The sequence below is a fragment of the Eschrichtius robustus genome, chromosome 10, assembly GCF_028021215.1.
Source record: "Eschrichtius robustus isolate mEscRob2 chromosome 10, mEscRob2.pri, whole genome shotgun sequence".
Lineage (NCBI taxonomy): Eukaryota > Metazoa > Chordata > Mammalia > Artiodactyla > Eschrichtiidae > Eschrichtius > Eschrichtius robustus.
The window spans coordinates 2,623,958-2,644,749 of NC_090833.1; the positions used below are offsets into that span (position 1 = coordinate 2,623,958).

General features: G+C 66.0%; 1 protein-coding gene across 2 annotated transcripts in view; it reads right to left on the reverse strand.

Annotated features, from left to right (window-relative positions):
• The window catches only part of BRD3 (bromodomain containing 3), a 34,342-nt gene extending 13,984 nt beyond the window's left edge, over positions 1 to 20,358 (reverse strand). Inside the window, exons 1-6 of one of the 2 annotated variants that reach the window (XM_068553742.1) lie at positions 20,252 to 20,358; positions 5,348 to 5,676; positions 4,367 to 4,504; positions 3,635 to 3,782; positions 2,658 to 2,872; positions 471 to 839 (exon numbers count right to left, since the gene is read on the reverse strand). In XM_068553742.1, the coding sequence (XP_068409843.1) occupies positions 471 to 839; positions 2,658 to 2,872; positions 3,635 to 3,782; positions 4,367 to 4,504; positions 5,348 to 5,560 (1,083 nt within the window). In that variant the 5' untranslated portion in view covers positions 5,561 to 5,676; positions 20,252 to 20,358. Of the gene's footprint in view, positions 1 to 470; positions 843 to 2,657; positions 2,873 to 3,634; positions 3,783 to 4,366; positions 4,505 to 5,347; positions 5,677 to 20,251 lie in introns of both variants that reach the window. The other variant, XM_068553741.1, reaches the window with a different exon arrangement.
• Between the last annotated feature and the right edge of the window lie 434 nt (positions 20,359 to 20,792).

Consider the following 20,792-nt stretch of genomic DNA (forward strand, 5'->3'; position numbering starts at 1 on the left):
GACCCTGCTGCGGGAATCGGGAGGCCAGGGCTCCTGGTCTCAGCTCCATCACCTCCCCCTCCAGCGCCCACTTCTGTCCAGGGAGGGGCTGGGCCACGGGAAGGGGCCTCCTTGCCTAACGTTACAAAGACCTACAAACACGCCGGGATGAAAATGAACGAGATGACGAAACCGGCTCAAGAGAAATAGATGACGAGGAAGATGTCGGTTCAGTGAGCGTAGGGCAGAGCACACCTTCCTCCCTGACCCTGCCAGACCCATGCCAGGGCCCCGGGCCAGCCCTGAGGCCCCGCTTGCTGCTGGAGGGCAGGCCAAGGGAGCCGGGCAATGCCCCGAGCCTGCTGAGTTGCCCCCGGGCCGGCACAAGACATCAGCACCACTACAGCCCCGCAGGACGTCAGGCCGCCCTGCAGATGCCAGGGGCCGCCCAGACAGGGGAAGAGGGCCCGGCTGGCTCACCACCCACGAACCTTGACGGTGCTCAGGTCCATCGGGTGCTTGATGATGTCGTGGTAGTCGTGCAGCTCCAGGGCCTCGGCGTCCACCGGCTTGTAGAAGGGCCAGGCGTAGGCTGCGTGCTTCTTGGACAGCATCTCCTTGAGGATGCTGTCGCAGTGCCGCAGGTGCTCCGAGAGCCGGCCCTTCTTGCCCGCGTGCTGGGGCACCTCGCCGTCCTCCAGGTCCTTCTTGGGCGGCTTGATGGGGCGGCCCCCGCTCTCCCGCCGTGCCACCACCTTGGCCTGCTTGGGGTCCGACAGCGGTGGGGGCGACTCGCTGCGGCTGGCGGTGATGGCGGACGTCGTGGGCGTGGTAGTGTCTGCTTTCCGCTTCACGCCCTTCTTCTGCGACAGCAAAACAACAGTGAGCCCCGGGATCCGGGATCAGAACCGCTGCGGTGGCGCCCCTGGAGCGCGGACCAGCTGCCAGGCACCGAGCGAAGCAAAAGACATGCATGGCCGCGGCCATCCTCCCGGGGCCCCGCACCACACAGGACGCCGAGGCTCAGAGGGGCCACGTTGCCGGCCCGAGGTCACACAGCTGGCGGTGGTGAGGCTGGACTAAGAACCTACCCCCGGGCCGTCCCTGAGCCCCGCCCAAGCCCCCAGGCCCTGCGCGGTCACGGTGGGCGCTCACTGCTCACCACCTCCAGCGAGTGAGATGCAGCACGCAGCCCGCCCGCGCCCGGGGGTTGGGCGGCGGCTCAGGGACTCGCACAACGGAGGTGGCACCGTGACTGGGACCATCACCAAGTGGGGCTGGGGCTTGGGGACAGCAGGGACGAGAGGACCCCCGCTGGTCAAAGGCCAGAGGGGCGTCCCAGACGCGGGCCTCAAAGCTGGCGCTCCCAGGACAGTGGCAGCCACGGGACGAGGGGGTCGGGAGGAGCATGCGGGGGGGTGGGGGGGCGGGGGCAGCGGCCCAGCCGGGAAACACAAGCAGCAGCACGAGGTTTGGGACCAAGGACTCCGGGCGGTAAGTGCCTGGGCAGGGATGGACTTGACCCTGAGGGCAGCAGACGTCACAGAGCTACTTCCCGCCGGGGGAGGAAACACTGAAATGACCAACGAGCACTTGGTGGGCGTGTCCAGTGCGTGAGAGCGTGTCTCGTGCCTGGGTGGCCAGGGTCGCTGTGACCCTGAGGCCAGCCCAGGGGGCTCCCCTCCCCTCAGCTCGGGCGGGCGGAGCAGCCCCTGGGAGCCACGTGCACCCGGGCCGCCGGCCTCACGGGGGTCTGCTGTCTGAGCGCCACCAAAGTCGCCGCCCCAGCCAAGCCGCTGCCCCCAGGCTGGCGGGCACGAGCCACCCACCCACACACACTTCACGGGCGCCCACGGAGGCCAAGCACGTGCCACGGGGCCCGGGGGCTCATTGGGCCGTGGCAGACGGGACATGCTCCAAGACAGCCGGGCGCTGAGTGAGGCGGCCGGGCCAGGCGCCGCCCGAGTACAGGCAGTGAAGGCCACGGGGGAGAGGAAAGCGACGGAGATGGCATTTTACCTTGGGGGAGCCATTTAACCCCTCTGAGCGCCTGCTTCCTCATCTGTAAGATGGGGGAAATACTGCCTGCCCCAGAGGGTCGCTCGCTGTGAGGGTCAAATCGGAGAAGACGATACACATCAGTGGCCGGCACGGGGGCCTGCTCAGAGCAGGGACTCAGCCGTCCTCGCTGGCCCCGGATCTCACGGGGAGCACCCGCTCCGAGCCCAGGCCCGGCCGAGGAAAGCCCCCAGGGAGCCGGGGGAGGGACGTGCGCTCACACTCAGGGGGGGGGGGGGGGGGGGGCGCGAGGAGCAGGTGGAGGCCGCCACCGCCCTCCCCACGCCAAGGCAATCCGAGCGCAAGCGCGGGCGGGGAGGGCCGGGGCCCCCCTCCTTCCTGCACCCCCCACCTCGGCCCACGCACTGCAAAGGCCGGCGAAGCTGGGGTTCAAGCGCAGCCGCCCTCACCAGCTGTGTGACCTGCCGCTCCGAGCCTCGGGCTCCTTGTCCGTGTCAGGAACCGCGGCCCACCTCACGGGCGTGGCGGGGGAGGGGACCCGTCCAAAGTCACATACGCCCAACGCCCGACGAGCGGTCGGTGCCAGGGGAAAGCGGCGGAGCGCCCTCCTGCCCGCCCCACACCTGCCTGCGTCCAGGACGCCCCCGGGGGAAGCTCACCTTGACAACGGGCGGCGTGGGAGGGACCACGGGGATGATGGGCGTCGCGGGAGGGGGCGGGGCGGCAGCCGGGGGGACAGGGGCCGACGTGACGTTTGCAGTGATGGTTGGCACAGGGGTGGCAGCGATGACGGGCGTCTGGGAGACCGTGGGGGGGACGCTCTGGAAGGGGGTTGCCGGGGAGACAGAGGACACGGCCGCCACTTGCTGCGTACCTTGAGGACAAAGGAAAGGAGGCTGAACTGACCCGGCTCTACCAGCGATGCTTCTGGACGCTGCCGGGACCATCCCCTCCAGCCAGAGCCCGCCGGGTGCCAGCAGAGCCCCTCCTGCCGAGACCCTGGCCCTCATCATGGCTGCCTCCGTGGTCTGAATGAGTGAGCCAGGACAAGGTGCACAGCCCGGTAGGAAGAGCCAGGGGGTTGACTCGGGTTCCACAGGCAACCAGCCTCAGCCCCGTCTGTAAGTGTGGAACACCCTGGCCTCTCTGGAGGGCTGGGTCGCCCAGAAGCTCACCGTCGGGATCCACCTCTGTTCCAGGTTCCCGGACCAGGTGAGGTCACCCACCCCCGGGCTCCCCGTGCTGACCCTGACCCCCACCGCTCCCTGACAGGTCACAGAGAACACAAAGCACGCTGAAGAGGCAGATTCCTCGGAGGGGACAAAGGGACAGTGTGGCTTCCAGAAGCGGTGTCCTCAGAGCTGGGGGGTGGCGGGGTGGGAGAGGGGCAGCGCGGGGACACAGCAGGAGCATGACCCCTGCCCGGACCAAGGCTCCAAGGCAGGCGGCAGCAAGGTCACCAGGCCTGCAGGCCGCACACACAGCAGAGGCCCGGCTCCCGGAGCTCTGATCATCACTGACCCAACTTGCAGATGGGAAAACTGAGCCCAGAGGGACCCTCAGAAGATACGCTGTCATCGGCACCCTGTCCGCCTGCCAGAGGTGGAGAGAAGGACTGCACGATCCACCCCTTTACCTGCACTCTGGGTTCCCGAAGCTGGTTTCCGGCCTTTGCCCTTTGGAGCAGGGGGTAATAACTCAACTTCCTCCTGGGGCATCTGGGCCACTTTCTGGAGAAAAATTTTCTCTAAGGCTTGGGCCATGAGCACTATGTCATCTGTGGGCTGAAGACACAGGAGAAGCAAGGTTACCCGCTAGAAAGGAGCCGTGTGTCTGCAGCAGACAAACACATGGTGGTTGCTCAAGAAAAAACATTTATTTAGAAAGCTGTGAAGGGATGTGGCGGGGCAGGAGGGAGGCAAAAAGAATATATTTTAACGTGGAAACTCTTGGAAGAATTCAAAACACACAAAGGATAAAAACCACCCTTTATCCCAGCACACGAAGGAAAAAAGGTCCAAGCGTGTGGACGTTTTAAAGCGTTTGGTATACATCGACGCCCTCTGAAAAGGCTGTTCTAATGTTCCCTCCTTCGAGCAGGAGACGGGGCGGTGGAGGGGGGGGAGGGCGGTCCACACACAAGGCGACCGCTCAAACGCGTGGCCTGTGGGACCCGCACAAGGGGATCGCGGCCAGACAAGGGCTGAGCGCGAGGCTGGGACGCACCCTGGGCCTGTCTGAGAGCTGCTGCAAAGCGCCCAGCCCGGCGGGCACGGGCCAACCCCAGGCTGGCCCTCCACCCCAGGCCTCCCCGGGCCGGGGGCAGCTCACAGGGGCGTGTAGGGCCCACGCCACACCGTCTTCTTACCTTGTTATAAATATAACAATTTGTAAACATGGTGTTGAAGTCCTGCATACATTCACTCGCGCTCCAATAATAATTATTCTCCAGTCTCTTCTTAATAGTCCCCATATCCATGGGGTTTTTTATTATCTTATGATAATCCTAAGAAAGAGATTTTCAGCAGTGTTACTGTTGGATTCAAATTCATGACGACTTTCGCGATTCCCAAGCACAGAGATCGTGCAGGAGACAGTCTTCTCAGGGAGCTGGGTACTGGGGCTGGACCCAAGTTTCTGTTCACCTGAAGGCAGGTGGGTGTGAGGTCTGGGGCGAGCGCTCGGCCAGCACAATCCCTGCCAAGCCTCTGGCCTGAGCAGGGTTCTGTGTGGGCGCACAGACCCGCAGGGCTGGGGCAGAGCCCAGAGCTGTTCTAGGCTCCGGAGGTGGGGCTGAGCCCCCTCCCCAGATTCCAAACTTCACCTGGGGGCCCGCAGTGCCCGGGGGCCAAGCTGGCCCAGGACCCAGGCCGCCAAGTGCTAGCCCAGGGCTTCCCCTCGCAGGACTCAGGGGCTCTCTATTCGGGTCCAAAAGAGAAAGCCGTCGGATGGTCAGGTCGGCACCGGGCATGCAGCTGGGGCGCTATCCCTGGGAAAGTGGGCCGCACCCCTCTCGAGCACAGGGTTTCAGGTGTGGACGCGTCATTCCGCAGGACAGTGCCGGGCACAGGGTGAAGACACAGGTGAGCCTCTAGCCCCATCGCCGGCTCCCCCTCCATCCACCCACGGGCCACGGGTTCTCCCCGCTTCCTGCACCCGGGCGGCCGCCCTCCATTCCCCCACTCGCCTAAGTACCCCCTCTGCTCCTCGGTCATCGTGGGTCCTGAGCTGTGCCTGGCTTATCAGGACCAGCCGCCTCCAGGCACCATCTCTGCCAAGGCCAGGGGGGCCGTCCTCCCAGGAGTCGGGGCCGCGGAGGGGCAGGGGCGGCGGGTAGGGGGCCACTCACGGGCAGGTTCAGCTTGATGGCGTCCACGGGCTGGTAGAAGGGCCAAGCGAACTGGTGTTTCCAGAGCGTCTTCACCACCACGTTCTGCATGTACTGCAGCTGGTTGGTCTTGCGGCCGGGCTTGGCGGGGTTGGAGACCTCCGGCGGGGGCGGGTTCACGGGGCCCGGGACCGCCGGGATCCCCGCGGGGGTGACCGTCGTCGTGGTGGACATCCTCCGGCTGCTCGCTCACTGGCCGTCACGGCAGCAGCAGCTCGGCGAGGCCCTGGCTTCCGCTGTGCTCCCCGCCGAGGTGCGACATCCCATGTCTGGGCCCAGTCAGGCAGCACCTGCGGGGGAGGAGGGACGGCAGGGAATGGCCGGTCACCCCAGGCCCCGCGGCCTCGCCCGGGTCCCCGAGCACAGCCGTGTGGTCATGTGAGGCCACGTCGGTGCACTCCCCCCGGTCAGGCCAACCCTCACCTGTCAGAGAACCGCTCTCCCACTGCTGCCCTCAGGCTGGGGCAGGGAGAGACACAGGTGACGGGACAGAATGCCAGCAGGTGCCACCTGGGCAGGCGGGGAGGCGGCCGTCCAGGTGGGGGCCACTGTTGGCTCGCTGCCCCCCAGCCGCCTGCCTGCGGGGGACTGACTCTACACTGTTCTTGACCGTGGCAACTTTTTAAGGAATGATCCGCACGTAGAGAGCTACGACGTGGACCCAATGGCCGAGCCGGGCCGGCAGAACGTGCGTGGAACCACGCGTGGCACACAGGGCCAGGGCCCTTTGAGTGAGGCCACCGATGGAGGTTCTAATGTAACCATGAGAACGGGCTCTGGTTTGTGATGGTGGCTGGGCTGTGACACGGCCGGCCCTCGGCCAATCGGGGGGTGGGGTGGGGTGGGGTGGGGGGTGGGAGAAGGCGATGGGAGCCTGCAGCCTCAGCGAGTGAGGGGCTGCAGGACCACACCCCGACTCTCGGAATGTTCTCTGAGTGTGGAGCTGGGAAGGAAGCAGCCGCCGCTGCCCCACATGTGTCACCAGGAGACCGACTATACCAAGGAAAATGTTGTGCAGTAAAGGGTGAACGGGCCGCCCCCAGTATCAAAACCCCACCACGTCTTGGGAGGAAGTCGGTGGCCCCAATGTCACTTGAGGACGCAGAACGCGCTGGGGGCTGCATACGAAATCTGGACCCGGGCGGCATCTGTGCACGCTGCTACCCCGTAGGTGTTTATGTGCACCTGTCACGGATTGAGCCGGGTTAGGCTGGGTGGCAGGGCCTGCCTGGGGGCCAGCCTTCGGGGAGGACAGAGCAGTGCGTGTCGGCCGCTGGAAGCATGCCCTCTACGACTTGCAAAAGCAGATTGTCAAAACTTGGGAGAGTTTTCGAGCTGGCTGACAGCTGTCCTGCCGGCAGCCTGCTCTGCCACGTGGGCATGTTTACACCACGGTCATCAGCGCGAAGTACAGACCAGGGCCCCCCCGTGTCGGCTTGTTAAATAAACCCCAGCCAGTGCCTCCTCAGCGCCCCCCAACCAAGAGGGAAGAGGACTCAAAACAGACGTCGGGCATATCTCGCCCACCGAGCAAACCTGCCCCGCTCGCCCGCCCTGCCTTGGAGGAATGCTCTGGAACACCCCTAGGGGCCCCACCTGCCCGCCATCCTGGGGGCCTGCAGCTCCTCTCCTCCACGCTCTCCCCAGGCGAGCGGGCGCCTCTCACGCACCCCCATCTCGCCAACCCGGGGCAGCGCCCTGGCCCCCCAGGGCAGCTCCGTAGGGAGGGCGGCCGTGCCTGCCGGGCTGGTGGCACTGAGGCTGCAACGCACCACCAGACGGAAAGGCGCCTAAGTTCTCACCCTTGACACCTCGCTGCCCCACCCCCAGCAGGTCTGACCCCGTCTGGCCCAGCAGCGCCGCCTCCTGCTGGGGACTCTGCGAACCTCCCACTGGCCTGCCCGCCCCTCGATGGCGTGCCCTACACGGGGCTCCTGTCCAAACCAGCACTCCTGTCCCGCTCTGGCCAGTGACTCGTCTCCCTGTCCTGGCTGCTGTGGCTACGCAGGCCCGCACCCTCCTTCTCCTCCTCTGGCTCCTCTGCCCCAACGCCACCACCTGCCAGGGCCTCCCGGACCCTCCCGGACCCTGGGCAGCTCAGGGGTGCAGAGCAGATGCCGGGGCCAGGCTCCTGTTCGCAATCCCAGCTCTGCCCTTTGCCAGCCATGGGATCTGGTCCCCCTGTGTCCCCACAGGGTTCTGTGAGACTAAAGGGGTCCAACACAGAGCACTCAGGTCAGTGCTGCACGCATACCAATCGCCGCACGGTCCTGCCGTGACGGCTGCGGCGGCTCCCTACGTGGGGGGACCCGGGATCCGTGAGGGAAGGATGCACCCTGTTCCTGCCAGCCCCCCACCCTGGGCCTAGATGCCGGCCCGGTGCACTGCGGGCCGCCAGATATGGGGCAGGTGGGCAGGTGCCCAGTACCCGGCGCCGCTGCTGCACGGTCCAGGGAGCAGGGAACGGGCGGGACACAGCACACCGGCCTCCTCCGAGCACAGGGACAGACGGACACAGCTCTCTGCAGGGACGTGCTGGGGCTGCCATCAGGACCCTCGGCCTGGCCTCTGCCCTGCCTCCCTCTTCTGACCGATGACCAACTACCCCACACCCGCGGCTGAGCAGGAAGCCGGCCCCCGCAGCAAACACCGGACACATCCCCATCGTGGGGTGAGCGCCCAGGGGCTGCGAGGCAGAGCCGGGGGCTCCCAGACTACGTGGCTAAGCTCTGAGCCCAGGGCCCGGCCCGGCACACGCTCACCGAATGCCAGCGTTAACCCCAGGCCACAGGGAGTCCTGAGGTGTGGAAACACTTGGGACCCCAGCAGGGTCTGTGAGGTCTAGAGGGGACACATGCACAAGGTGCTGGATGCCCCACGGCCTGGGGGACGGCACGTGGCAATGGGACCTCCCCCTCTCTGCAAACAACGATGTTGCCCCCAGCACCTCCACTGGAACGAGGCGGGGAGGCCCCCCATGCACTCAGAACCCTGCAGGAACGTGCGGATGACCGCGGGGGTCGTGGTGTCCCCCGTCAGGTGGTGCCACATAGCACCCCCCACGGTGGAGGCAGGCGCCTGGCTTGTCCTCTGTCCCCAGCAGCCTGGGCACCAGCTCGACAGGGAGGAAGGAAGGGCAGCTAGAGCGTAAGAGGTTGGGGGGGCACCCCCCTCCCCAAGCCCCTTCCATCCCAGGAGCCAGGACCCACCTCCTGGGAAGGGCTGCGTGGCTGGGGAGGAGACTGGCAAGGGACAGCCGGGGCGCTTGGGCATGACCCTCTCCGGTGGGACATACAATCGCACAGGTCGCCCCGCGCTGTCCCCTCTCGGGTGGCAGGTGGAGTGAAGCGGCCACGCAGCTCCCTGCTGGGGCACAGCCTTCACTCCCTCACACGGAGCCCAGACCTCAGGGCCGGCATGTCTGGGGCCAGCGGAGCCGCAGTGAGAGCCTGGCCTTGCCTCTCCCGCAATCCCACAGACCCGGCAGCGACCCCGAGGAAACCAGACCCCGGCCGAGCATGGACGGGAATGCAGAAGGCCACACGCCGCCTCGCGACGTTCCTACGAGGGGCAGGAAGATGACGGAGGTCCCCAGCACTCAGGACCTCACACCCACAGCATACGGTCCCCAAGGCTGCTTTCTCCCTTTCTGTTTGCGTTTCTGAACCGGTGGATTTTTTTTTTCTTTTTAAGAACGTGTTATTACTTTTGTAAAAAGAAAAAAGTGTAAAGGGATTTCTCTTTTGGAAAAATGCACAAACGTGGCCAAGCATCTCAGAGCTCGTTTCCCTTCCTCTGGGGTCTGGGGACACGGCCCCGGAGTCTGGGGACCGGCCAGGCAGCCCCGTGTGCTCCGTCCAGGGGAAATCCGGGGGCCGCAATGACCCCGAAGTCTTGGCTCGCCCTCGGCAGGGGCACCAGTGGGAGGCGCGGTCGGCCACCCCCGCGTCGCCCGGAAGGCCAAGAAATCCCCCCAGCGCCCACCTGTCGGGGCAGCAGAGGGACGAGGATGGATGCCAAGGGTGCCGCCCATGCTCCCCGCCGCCAGCAGCTGTGCTGTCCGTCAGCCTCCCGGTCTGGGCGGGGGTCAGCGCCACATTCTGAGACCGGAAGGCACAGGCTGCTTCCAGAGAGAAGCTGGAACTTAAACAGTCTACCAGCTGACCCTCTCACAGGGCTCAGCCCCGAACCGACATCAGTAACGGACAAGAGGTGCGGAGGGACGTGGGGTTCGAAACGACAGGAGGGGAGACCGCGGGGGAGTCCCCCACTACCCGCGCCCGGGGTCCCCCGGCCGCACAGGAACAGACTCTCACCGTGCTTCTTGGAGAAGCACCAAGAAGTACACTGGGGGGTCGGCCACGGCCAAGAGCCCTTCAAACCTCTGCTGAGGGTGAGACGCCATGCGATCCTCTGAGGTCAATGACCAGGCCCGTCGCACAGATGACAAAGCTGGGGCTCCTCCACCCCGGGGCTGTTTCCTGAGCCCACCCACATGGAGACTTGGGGACATAAGCCCAGGACCCCGCGCCTCCCCGACCTGGCTCCTGGCATACGCGGGTGACACGGGGTGAGAGGAGGAGCCGGGCAGCTAAGGAACCAGATGGCCCCACTGCAACCGACGACAAGGCCACCCGGCGAGCCCTGGGGGCAGGCACAGGCCAGCAGTGCCCCTCCAAGTCCCTGGTCTGATCCTAACTCCCGGCCAGAGATGCAAGGAGGGCCCCAGACACGAGGACCACGCAGAAGGGGAGCGGGGAGTGCCCACTTGGGTCTGCCACACCGGGGTTCAAATCCCAGCTCCCCTCCTGGCTGAGCCCCAGCAGCATGGCCATCAGCTGTCTAGTGCCCCCAACGCAGCCCCAGGGATGGAGGCATGGCTCCCCACCTACGAGGACGTGGGAGGCCAGGGACGTCACTGACAGTGGTTAGAGAGCTGGGTGACACTGGCCCCTCGGGTGGAAAAAAGAAGGTGCCCGTGGTTCCCAAGTCACGTGGGGAGGGGCCACAGCAAAGGGACAGGGACAGAGCCCGAGGGTCCCTGGATACACACCTCTGCGTGCCATGAAGACACAATGAGGTCACACTTGGGATGGACCCAGCCTATGGAATGGGATGGACCCGTTTAAAACACAAATGCAGCTTCCCACTTCTCCCAGCCGCCACGTCCCAGCGGACCAGGAGCAGGCCGTCACTCTCCTCCCGACTCCACGTGGTCCTGGAAGGGAACCACAGGCCACCCAGCTGAGCCGCCCTGGCCGGAGCCGGGGAGCCGGGCAGGAGACGACAGAGGTGCAGACAGAGGCGGCCTGTCCTACGGAGCACGAGGAAGTGCCCTGCTCCTCCCCACGGCTCCTCCCAGGCCTGTCCCCTCCCGGCGGGCACTGGCCCCTCGGATGGTCTCCTCGGCCCAGCAGGCCTCGGCTCCATGTGCGAAGACAGGCCGTGCCAGGCCCCACCCAGGACAGAGGCCTGGTCACCCTGCCCACCAGGCCTCACCAGCTGGGGACCCAAAGTTGCCATGGGGGCCTCCAGACCTCCTCCTCGAGGGAATCCCAGTGGGATGCCCACAAGCCCCCAAATCGAGAGAAACAAGGCAAATTCAGAGCGGGGGGTGGGTACCAGAAGGGTCCGGCCCGTTCCCATGTTCCAAGCCATTGAGGCTGGGCGGGGAGGGGCCACAGAAGGAGCAGACAGAAGGTCCGGCTGGGACCCCACCCCGGGTTCCCCAGTCAGCCCATGGCACCCAGAGCTCACGGGTGGCACACCAGCTCAGGCTCTCTCTCACCACACTGTCGAGTTGCCCCCTGGGGGCGGAGGCAAAGCCCCCACAGACGCCCACCCTCCTGGGACAGCCCGTGAGCCCCGGGGACACCTGACGTCCCCTCACTCCAGCACTCGGACATGAGCAGGCATCACCCGCCGGGAACAGGGGTAGCAAACACCGCCACCCGGCCTCATGGGACAGGCCAGAGCCTGACAGCTGCTCTCCCCAAGCCAGGCATGTCCTGAGTGAACCTTTTGGGTCTCAGAACCCAGCGAGTGCACCATTCCGTGGGGCGGGGGTCTCCCAGAGACACCCCCAGCCCCCTGGGTCTGAGATAACATACCAAATCAGACACGACACTCTGCAGGGAAACATACCAACGTTCAGTCTAAGAGTAAAAAAGGACCACAGACAGCCTTGTATCAGCTGTCAAGGGTCAGCTCTCGTCGCAAAAGAATCAGGAGAAAAGCTCACTCCCCAGAGTAGTGTTCTGCGGTCACAGCTGGAACGGAGGAAGGCGGCCCATCACGGGGGTCGGATTCTCCGCCCAGCCCGGGACCCCTCCTGGCCCCCACGTGGCCCGGAGGGAGGACGGCCAGGGCGAGCGAGGTGGTGGCGCCCGACCCCAGCGCCTGTGCCCTGGGCCAGTTTATGAGAAACACCTGCCAGGCGGTGAGGCCTGAGGCATTTACTTCAACACTGTCTCCTTGACCATCTTTGGGATCCAACGTCAACGCTTTGGGGGTGACGGTGGTGCTGTGGCTTTTTATAACTCTTAAAAAGCCCTTGTCTTTTAGACGTGGGTACCAAACGCCTTACGAAGGAAATGCGCCTGGAGCTTCCTTCGTGATAACGGGGAGGTGGGAAGGGGGTTGAAATGAGCAGGGGTCTGGCGGAGACAGGACAGAGCACGAGTGCTCATGGCAGAAGCTGAGCACCCTGGGGGCCTCTACTGTCTCTCGACTGGCCACACTGGAAAGCCCCTACCCCACCACAAGGAAGAGGGTGACCCCCCCTTTGTCTGGGTGCTCAGGACCCTGCGCTGCCCACCACCACAGCAACAGCGAGATTTGGGGGACATGACCCTGCTCCCCGTGCCCCCCTCGCCTGGCAGGGAAAAGGACTACAGGTGGGGGGATGGGGGGGATGGACTACAGGTGGGGGGATGGGGGGGATGGACTACAGGTGGGGGGATGGGGGGGATGGACTACAGGTGGGGGGATGGGGGGGGATGGACTACAGGTGGGGGGATGGGGGGATGGACTACAGGTGGGGGGGTGGGGGGGGATGGACTACAGGTGGGGGGATGGACTCAGGCAGGATAACCCGGGACCGGGTGGGGCAGCGCAGGTGACAGAGCCCAGCGCCCTAAACCCAGACGTATAAAACCCGCAAGCTACCAAGTCTCCCCTTCACCACCCACCAGCCCCCAGCGGCACGGGGGTGTCTCATCTCCTGGGGACAAAGACGTGCAGCCCGACCTCACCGGCGTCACAGCCCACCGGGCCCGCTCCACACCGGCCGGGCTGGAAACCAGCCTTCTAGGAGGTGGGGTTCGGAAAGGAGCCTTGAGGATCCGCTGGCCCGGCTGGCGGTGTGCACCGCGCGGGGACACCCGGGCCGAGGGCAGGGACGGGGCCCCACTCCTCAGAGGGGAAACCGAGGCTCGGAGAATCCCCCCCCCCCACCCCCACCTCCGGGGGCTGCCCGACGGGGCGGGAGGCGGCACCACAAACAGGGCGAAGGTCAGAGTGAAGACGACCTTCCCTCGAAGCGAGAGGATCTGAAACCGCCCAGAGAGGAAATGCTCAGACAAACCACAAAAGCCCTTGAACAGCAAGAGAAAACCCAGAGATGGGGGTTCTGGCGGGATCCTGAAGAAGCGTCCAGAAAGCCAAACGGCCGGCCAGCGGCAGGCGGGGGACACTGGCCGGTCACCCCACCCTCCAGAGTCACACACGCGCCACTCCGTGAGGGACTGAGCTGGACACACCTGGCTGCAGACTGGGGGAGGGGGACCCGAGTGTCCCCGGCTCTGGGGCAGGCGGACCCGGAGCTCAAGGCCATCTCCCCGCCCCTGGATTCATCCTCTGGGACCCACCTCATTCCTCCCTGCGGAACTGGAATCCGAAATAAAATGCAGAGAACCGGCCCCTGTAGGCTCGCTCAGCCCAGAGGGACACATCAGAAGAGCCTGGACACCAAGGCTATTCGGGGTCCTGGACAAACAAGGAGAGAGTGGGGACCTCTGTCCAGGTGCCACTGTGGGAAACACCCTGAAAACGCAGCAGCAGCAGCTCCGGCCCTCCCGCCACAGACAGGACCACAGCAGGCAGAGGAGGGCACTCTAGGGGCAGCCTGGACCCCGACGGGTGTCGGGGGGATGCTGGAAGGAGGGTGCCGGACAGAAGGGCAGAAAGAGCCTCACTCACCAGCATCAGGGGAAGGACCTCCAGCCACGGGGGCGGGGAAGAGGCCGGGGGTCAGAGGGGGAGGCAGGCGGAGGGGGCCCTCAGGAGGCTCCTAGGTCGGAGGGCGTTGGGCCTGAAGGGGGAAGTCCTGAGCCACGTTCAGGAAGGAGGGGGGCTTGTGGGGGGTGCTGACATTCAGAGGTAGGAAAAAAGCCGGGGAGTGACTCCTCCATCCTGGGGGGGGGGGGGGGCGGGAGAAGGGCAGGGCCTGCGCTCCCTCCGCCTTCCCTCTTGCCCTGCTCAGACCCACCGGCCCTGCCGGCAACGAGAACGGCCTTCCTGAGTCGGGTGACTCAGGGGTCAGGTGAGGCAGGTACCCCTGGGGGGCCCCACGCTACACGGCCCCGACTCCCTGGGCCCCATCCTGGTGTCAGTGGGGGTCACGTGGGCTCCACTTTCCAGGTGGGGGGGCGGAGGCTCAGAGGTCAACGGGCACGAGGCCATCCAGTCAGAAGCAGAGCCAGGCTGTGAGCAAGGCCGTCCACACAACCCCAAAGACTCCTCCACCTGACCTCCCTGGTGGCATGGTGGTTAAGAATCCGCCTGCCAACGCAGAGGACACGGGTTCGAGCCCTGATCCGGGAAGATCCCACATGCCGTGGAGCAACTAAGCCCGTGCGCCACACCTACTGAGTCTGTGCTCTAGAGCCCGCGTGCCACAACTACTGAGCCCGCGTGCCACAACTACGGAGCCCGCGTGCCAGAACTACTGAGCCTGCGCTCTAGAGCCCATGAGCCACAACTACTGAAGCCCGTGTGCCTAGAGCCCGTGCTCCGCAACAAGAGAAGCCACCGCGATGAGCAGCCCGTGCGCAGCAACGAAGACCCAACGCAGCCAAAAATAAATAAATAAAACAAATAAATTTATTAAAAAAAGAGACTCCCTCGCCGCCTCCCAGAGCTCCTGCGACAATCCCGCAGAGACAGCGGGCGGCGAGCTGCAGGAAGGGGCCAGGGCGCCGCCCCAGCTCCTCTGCCTCCGGGCAGCCGGGCCTCAGGAAACAGGATCCGTGCAGGCAGGGTCGGCTTCAGTGACAGACGGAGCCAACTGCCTCCTCCCGTGGGGCCCCAGGGGACGTTAGGTGGGCGAGCGGGGGCCCTCCGCACACTGGGCCCTGCTGGCCACCACCTCCCGCCCACCCCCCGCCCGGGCAGGGAGCAGTGCCACCACGGCTGCCCCCGAAGGGGCTCTGCCTGGAGCGCCTTGGCCCCGACCAGGGCCCCAAGCCCACCGCTGGTCTGGATCACTCCTGCTCCCCACCGGCAAGGGACCCCATCAGTCCCACGGAACGTCTGCAGCACCCCGAGGTCTAAGGGGTGTCCTAAGGCACCCGGCCTGGCCCACTGAGGGGCCAGCAGCCATGGTCCCCTTCCTGACGCCACCGTGTCCTCTCGGCTCTGCACCCCCGGCACCCAAGCACCTAAGGCTCCTTCTCAATCCAGTTTTCCCTGACGCCCCACGTGTCTCCCCAGCCCGCCAGCCCCCTCGGGGAAGCCAGCCTCTGAAGGTTTCCTTTCTGGCCAGAACGTCGGCCTCACCGTGGACCCGAGATACCGGCTCTGGTGGGCGTCGCCAGCCCTGCTGACTGGGGCTCGCTGCTCACGGCGGGGGTCAGGCCAGCCACCCCCCCTCACCTCTGTGAGGCTCTGTCCCCTCCCACCTTTCAACCAACCTACCCAAAAGAAAAACCTACTGAAAAAAACCACAAGACCTGCTGTACCAGCGGCGTGTGATGTGTGTGTGTGGGGGGCAGGGGGCATGTAAAGCTCCATGGGGCTTCTGGGAGGGGGGTGAGGGACCCACCACTCGAAGGGGAACGTCCTCAGGGGACACAGTGAGTGAGGACAGCATGGCCGGCGCCACACTTTGTCTTGGAGAGGGAAAGGGGGGACCATCCTCTCTGGGTCAGTCGGTCCCACAAAGGATGCTAGGGGTCAGGCGGTCACGTGCACTTACGGGGCGACCCGGCCCTGCGAGCACCAAGGCTCGGCGTGCTGTCATCACCCACGGGGGGTGTTCTGTGCCCGTCCCAACAGAACACCCCCCATTCAACGCCCGACGCCTGTGCATTAGCAAGCCCGAAAACCCCGAGCCAGGCATTGTATCCCAGACCAGGCCGAGGAAATGGCTGTCCCCCCCCAGCTCCCTCTCAAGCTGAGACCCCAGGGAGAAGCCCTCGGAAGGAAGCTCTGACCCCATCACCCCGCCTAACAAATGGGACATGAGGCCAAATGGGAGAGGGCCTGGGAGGCCACGGAGCCCAGAGGCACAGCGGCAGGCGAGCAGGCTGGGAGCCCCCGACCACTGCCGGGTCCTGATGTCGAGGGGCAGCCAGCCCTCCCCACCCCTCACCCTAGCTGCCCCTCGGGGTCAGCGGCAGGAGGGGTAGCCCGCCGGCGCCAGCCCAGAGCGGGGCCGAGGACGGGGTGGTCCAGCCTCGGTAAACCAGGGTCCGAGTTCGGCTCTCACCTCCCCCACCCTGCCCAACACAAACACATTCCCCGGGTGCCCGCGCCTTTCCAGGACAGCCGGTGCTCCCACAGGAGGGCTGTCCGGAGCCTGGAAGCCCTGGAGAGGGACCGGCACGCATTCCGAGCACAGGGAGGCGGCCCTGCCCCAGCAACTAGCACCAGGCTTAGCTCAGGCTCCCAAGGGCCGGGCACCCTGGCCCGCTGTCGCTGGGACGTTTCCCACAGCCCACGGGCTCGCGTGCCTACCGAGTGCATCCTGCTGCCTCTCCCAGCCTGCGAGGCGTGGGTGGGGGGGTCTGTCATCCCAGGGGACAGTCACACGGTCACTGGTGTCTCCCCACCCCAGACCTACAATGGCCCGGCCAGGACAGCCTGGTGGCAGCTAAGACAACAGAGCACAGGGTGGGTGTGTGCCTTATCTGGGGTGCACAGCCAGCAGGGCCCCAGCTCTTAACAAGCAGCCTCCAGCACCGGGCTGGCACCACCACGGCTCTGCCCGACGGCGCAAGCGGGCTTGGAGCTGGGCAGCGCCCCGTTCCTGCCTTTCCTTTTCCTTTGCACCCGAGTTTCATCCCTGAGACACCGTCAGGCCAGGCTGCCCCCAAGCTCTTCCTCCTCCTGATAATGCGTCACGAGGGTCCAGCCACACGACACGCATTCGGCCTCACAGGAGGCGAGGACATTCCTGCCCCCACGTACCAGGGACCTCGACGGGGACCCTGGAGCCCCAGCTCCTCACGACGGTTTGGCACCTGTGACGCAGGTACCCCCAGCCCTCCCGATCACACTCCTGAACATCGCTGTGGAAATGCTGCCCCATGGGTCACCAAGCCCAGCTTCCAGCACTGGCAGAAAAACCCCACTGGGGCACCTGAAGCCCCCCCCCGCACCCCAAGTGGCAGTTCCCAAGCAGCGGCGAAAGGACTCTCCCAGGCACCTCGTTACCTTCTGGTGAACTCTCCCAGTACTGCAGCAATGAGGGAGGGGCGCTTCCCCCCAAATGCACCTGCCGGCTCTAGCTCGAGGTTATAAAGGCCCTAAAAAGGAGTTAGGTTGAGAACTGATTCTCCTGTGGGATAGTTAAAACCTGGCGAAAAAAATAAACACTCACCCACAGCACCGACACAGCAGAGCCTCCGGCCTCTGGACAGACACCCCCACACAGGTAACCGTCATCTCCGCTCCAGATCCAGAAAGTGACGCTTTGCCTTTAAGAGGCCCGTGCTTCTCTGAGGCAGGACCACAGGCACCCGGAGCAGGGGTGCAGGTGCCAAAGGGATTCACAATGTGCGGGGCGGGGGCGGGGGCGGGGTGGGCTGGCTGAGGAGGTGCAACAAGCCACTCACCACCTGGGCACCTACCAGCACCCCCGAACCAAGCACACCGGGCTGCTGCGCGCTGCTCTGACACCTGCTGAAACCGGGGGGCAGAGCCTCGGGTGGGACGGAGGGTGGGCTCCCAAGCAGGGGCTCCCCTGACAAGTTCCCAGCAGGCAGGTATACAGCAAGCAGAATGCTGCTTTCTGCCACAATTCACTAAAGTCTCCTTCGGAAGCAAGGAATGCTGACTAGATACTGACCTGCTAATGCAGGGTCTGTGGGCCCTGCCTGGGGGTTCCGTCGCTTTACAGCTAGACCATCACGTGGGGAGACGGGAAAGGCGGACCAGGCTACTCACCCACCCACACGACCGCCCCGAAAATCCAGCGACCTGCGGAGAGGCTTGAAGCAAGCGGCCAGGTGCAGCCGCTCGCTGGGGGGCGGTGGGCCCCCCACTCCCGACCCGGCCCAGCTCCCCTGGACCCACTGGATGAGAGCCGCTCTCCCGAGGAGAACAGGGCCCACCAGCGGCGGACGGAGAGCCAGGCACACGCTGGAGCCGGCCCGCGGAGGTGGCCTGCTGGTCCCGAACCAACCACTGCACTCGGGGCCGCGGCCAGCACTCCCCAGGGAAAGCTCTGCCGCCGAGAACCAGGAAATGGCCGTGCACCTCGCCGCTTGCCCGGCGCAGGGCTCGGGCAGCTGGCAACTCGCCAGCCTGGAGGAAGAGGGCGCAGGAGGAGCCGCCGGCTGCGGCCGGCGGTAGGCGGTTCGCTTTTTACTCCGCCACCACCCCCCACTTTCACTTTCTGCCCGTGACCGCTCTGCTGGGCCAGGCAGGCAGGAGCAGAATATTTACAAATCCTCTCCCTTTATTCAGAGCTCACTTCCCAAGCACTCGCGGGCTGTGGTGGAGAGAAAGCAATTACTCCACTTTCTAAAAACAAAACAAAAATTGACCTGGTGCTGCCCGTCCCTCCTCCCCGGACGTCCCCGTGGCAAGGCTGGGACTGGATCGAAGCTTCTGAGAAGCTGCTTGGGGCGGGATTCCAGAGTCCTGGGGCCCCCGAGGTTACCAGAAAGGTCAAAGCGAAATGGCCCACACCGCCCGCCCCAGATGCCGTGTGCCCTATCTCTCCCGATCTGTAACCACCAGCACACATCAAGGCCTCAAGACAGAAAAGGGCAAACACAGAGCTTTATTTGCAAATGAGAGGCCGCACTCAGGGCTGCCAGAGGACGGAGGGAGGGAGGGAGGGAGGCGGGGAGGGAGGGAGGGAGGGAGGGAAGGAGGTCCCTAACTCCTGAGTACTCAGCCTTGCACGGGTTCAGGCCTTTTCTTGATACCCTTGAAAGCCAACTACTCCCCCAGGAGACATGCCGCCCAGGCAACTTTGCGTAGATTTCAGGATCTCCCCAGGGCCACTCCATGGACCCAGGAAAAGAATCCCCATTTTAAAGAAAGAGTCAGGAAGAAAGCCTACAAAAGCAGGATCAAAGAAGAAAAACAAACAAACAAAAACTTTCTTCTTCGTCACTTGGGGCGGGGGAGCACGAGGAGGAGGGGCCAGAGCGACTCCTTCATTTGCTTGCCTTCCGCCCTCCAGCCAGTTTGCCCACTGATACCCAATACCACCTCCCCCTTAACTCTGCAGCCACAACCCAGGGAACACACGGGGGCAGCCCCAGTTATGCACTTCTGGGTAGAAAGCTTTCAGCCAAAATGAAGGATCGCAGGATGATCAGGGTCTGGGCCCAATGGCGGGAACCCTCAGGATGGACCACGGGACCGCCCCACGTGGGTCTCCAGGCGGACCGGTTCCGTGCCCCCACTTTCATCTTTCCAAAACTGCCCCCTAGCCCCGAGGAAAGGAGGCGGCCCAAGACCTCCACCCCGGCCTGCCCCCGGATGAGCAAGCGGTGGAGCAAGAGGACCCCTCGAGCCCCAGCTTTATTCACGGGGAGCCCACGAGGGCCGGGGGGCCGTGTGAGGTTTGGGGTGAGCATTTCTCCCCGACGGGCTTGTGCCGTGCTGTCAGGCCGCGGCCCACCCTGAGTGGGAAGGAGGGCACGCACCCCCGCTCCTCCAGCAACTCGACCTCGCCCGGATTAAGCGCTTTTCGGGCTGATTTCAAAACGGGAACTGGGTCTCCTCTTGGCCGGGCTGCAACGACCCAGCAACTCCAAAGGGCTCAAAGTCAGCTCGGGCCCCTAACTCTGGAGAAAGCGGCCTCCACGCCACGCCGCCCGCTCCCGGGCCCGGCCTCGCCCCCCGCCCCGGCCGCGGCGACGGCCCCCGCGCGAGCCCCGCGGCCAGGAGCCAGGGCGGGCGGGACGGGCGCGGGGAAAGGGGCGCGGGGAAAGTGGCGCGGGGAAAGTGGCGCCGAAGCGCACCTTTCCCTCCACGTCCGCCCCGATCCCCCCCCTTCGAAAGATGGCGGGCGGAGGAAAGGGGGAAAAAAATCCTTTCCGTGAGGGAGGGCGCGCGGGAGGTCGCTGGCGCGGGGCGCGCGGGCCGTGCCAACTCCGGGCTGCGCGCCCCGGCCGCGGCGACGCCCCCGAGGCCGGGACGCGGGCGGCCAGGAGGGCGCGGGCGGAGGGGAGGGGGCCCGCACCACCGCCGCCGCCGTCGCGACCCCGGGCCGCCGCCGCGCTTTGTTGCATCGTGGCCGCGCACAAAGGCGGAGACGGCGACGGCGGCCCGGGCGCCCGGCTCCCCGGACGCGCCGGCGGCCTGCGCGGGGCGTACGGGGCCGCGCTCCCCGCCCCGCCCGGTCCGCCGCCACCCGCGCCGCCCGCCGCCCCGCGCGCGCAAGGAAGCAAGAGAAAGGCGTACTTGGCCTCGGCGGCTCCGGCGGCCGTCCCCTCCCGGCCCGCGCGGCCGGCTCCTCTTTGGCTCGCCGGCCCCGGCAGCATAATAGACGCGCCGGAGCCGAGCAGGGCTCATGCGCTGCGCCGCGGCGCCTGGCGGGAGTCGTAGTCCGCGGCCGGGCCCGCGCTGGGGCCGCCCAGGGGAGGCCGTGGCGCGCGGACTACATGTCCCGGCCCCGCCGGCGCCGCGGCCCGCCCCGCCCCGCGCGCCCCCGCCCGCCGCCCGCCGCCCGCCGCCCGCCCCGCCCAGCCGACCCGGCCGCGAGCGGGCCCGGGCCGGGGGGCGCGCGGGGGCGGGGCGCGGCGCCGGCGGCGACTCGGGGACCCGGCGCGGCCCTCCAGCGCGCCCTCCCGCGCAAGGGACGTGCGCCTCTGGGCGTATTTCCTGGTGCTCGGGGAGGCGCGCAAAACGCGGGAGAGCGGCCAGTGCTCGCCCGCCGCTGCCGCCCGCACCGGAGGACCCCGGAGTCCGGGGGGCCGCCCTCGAACCTCGGGCGCGCACGGTC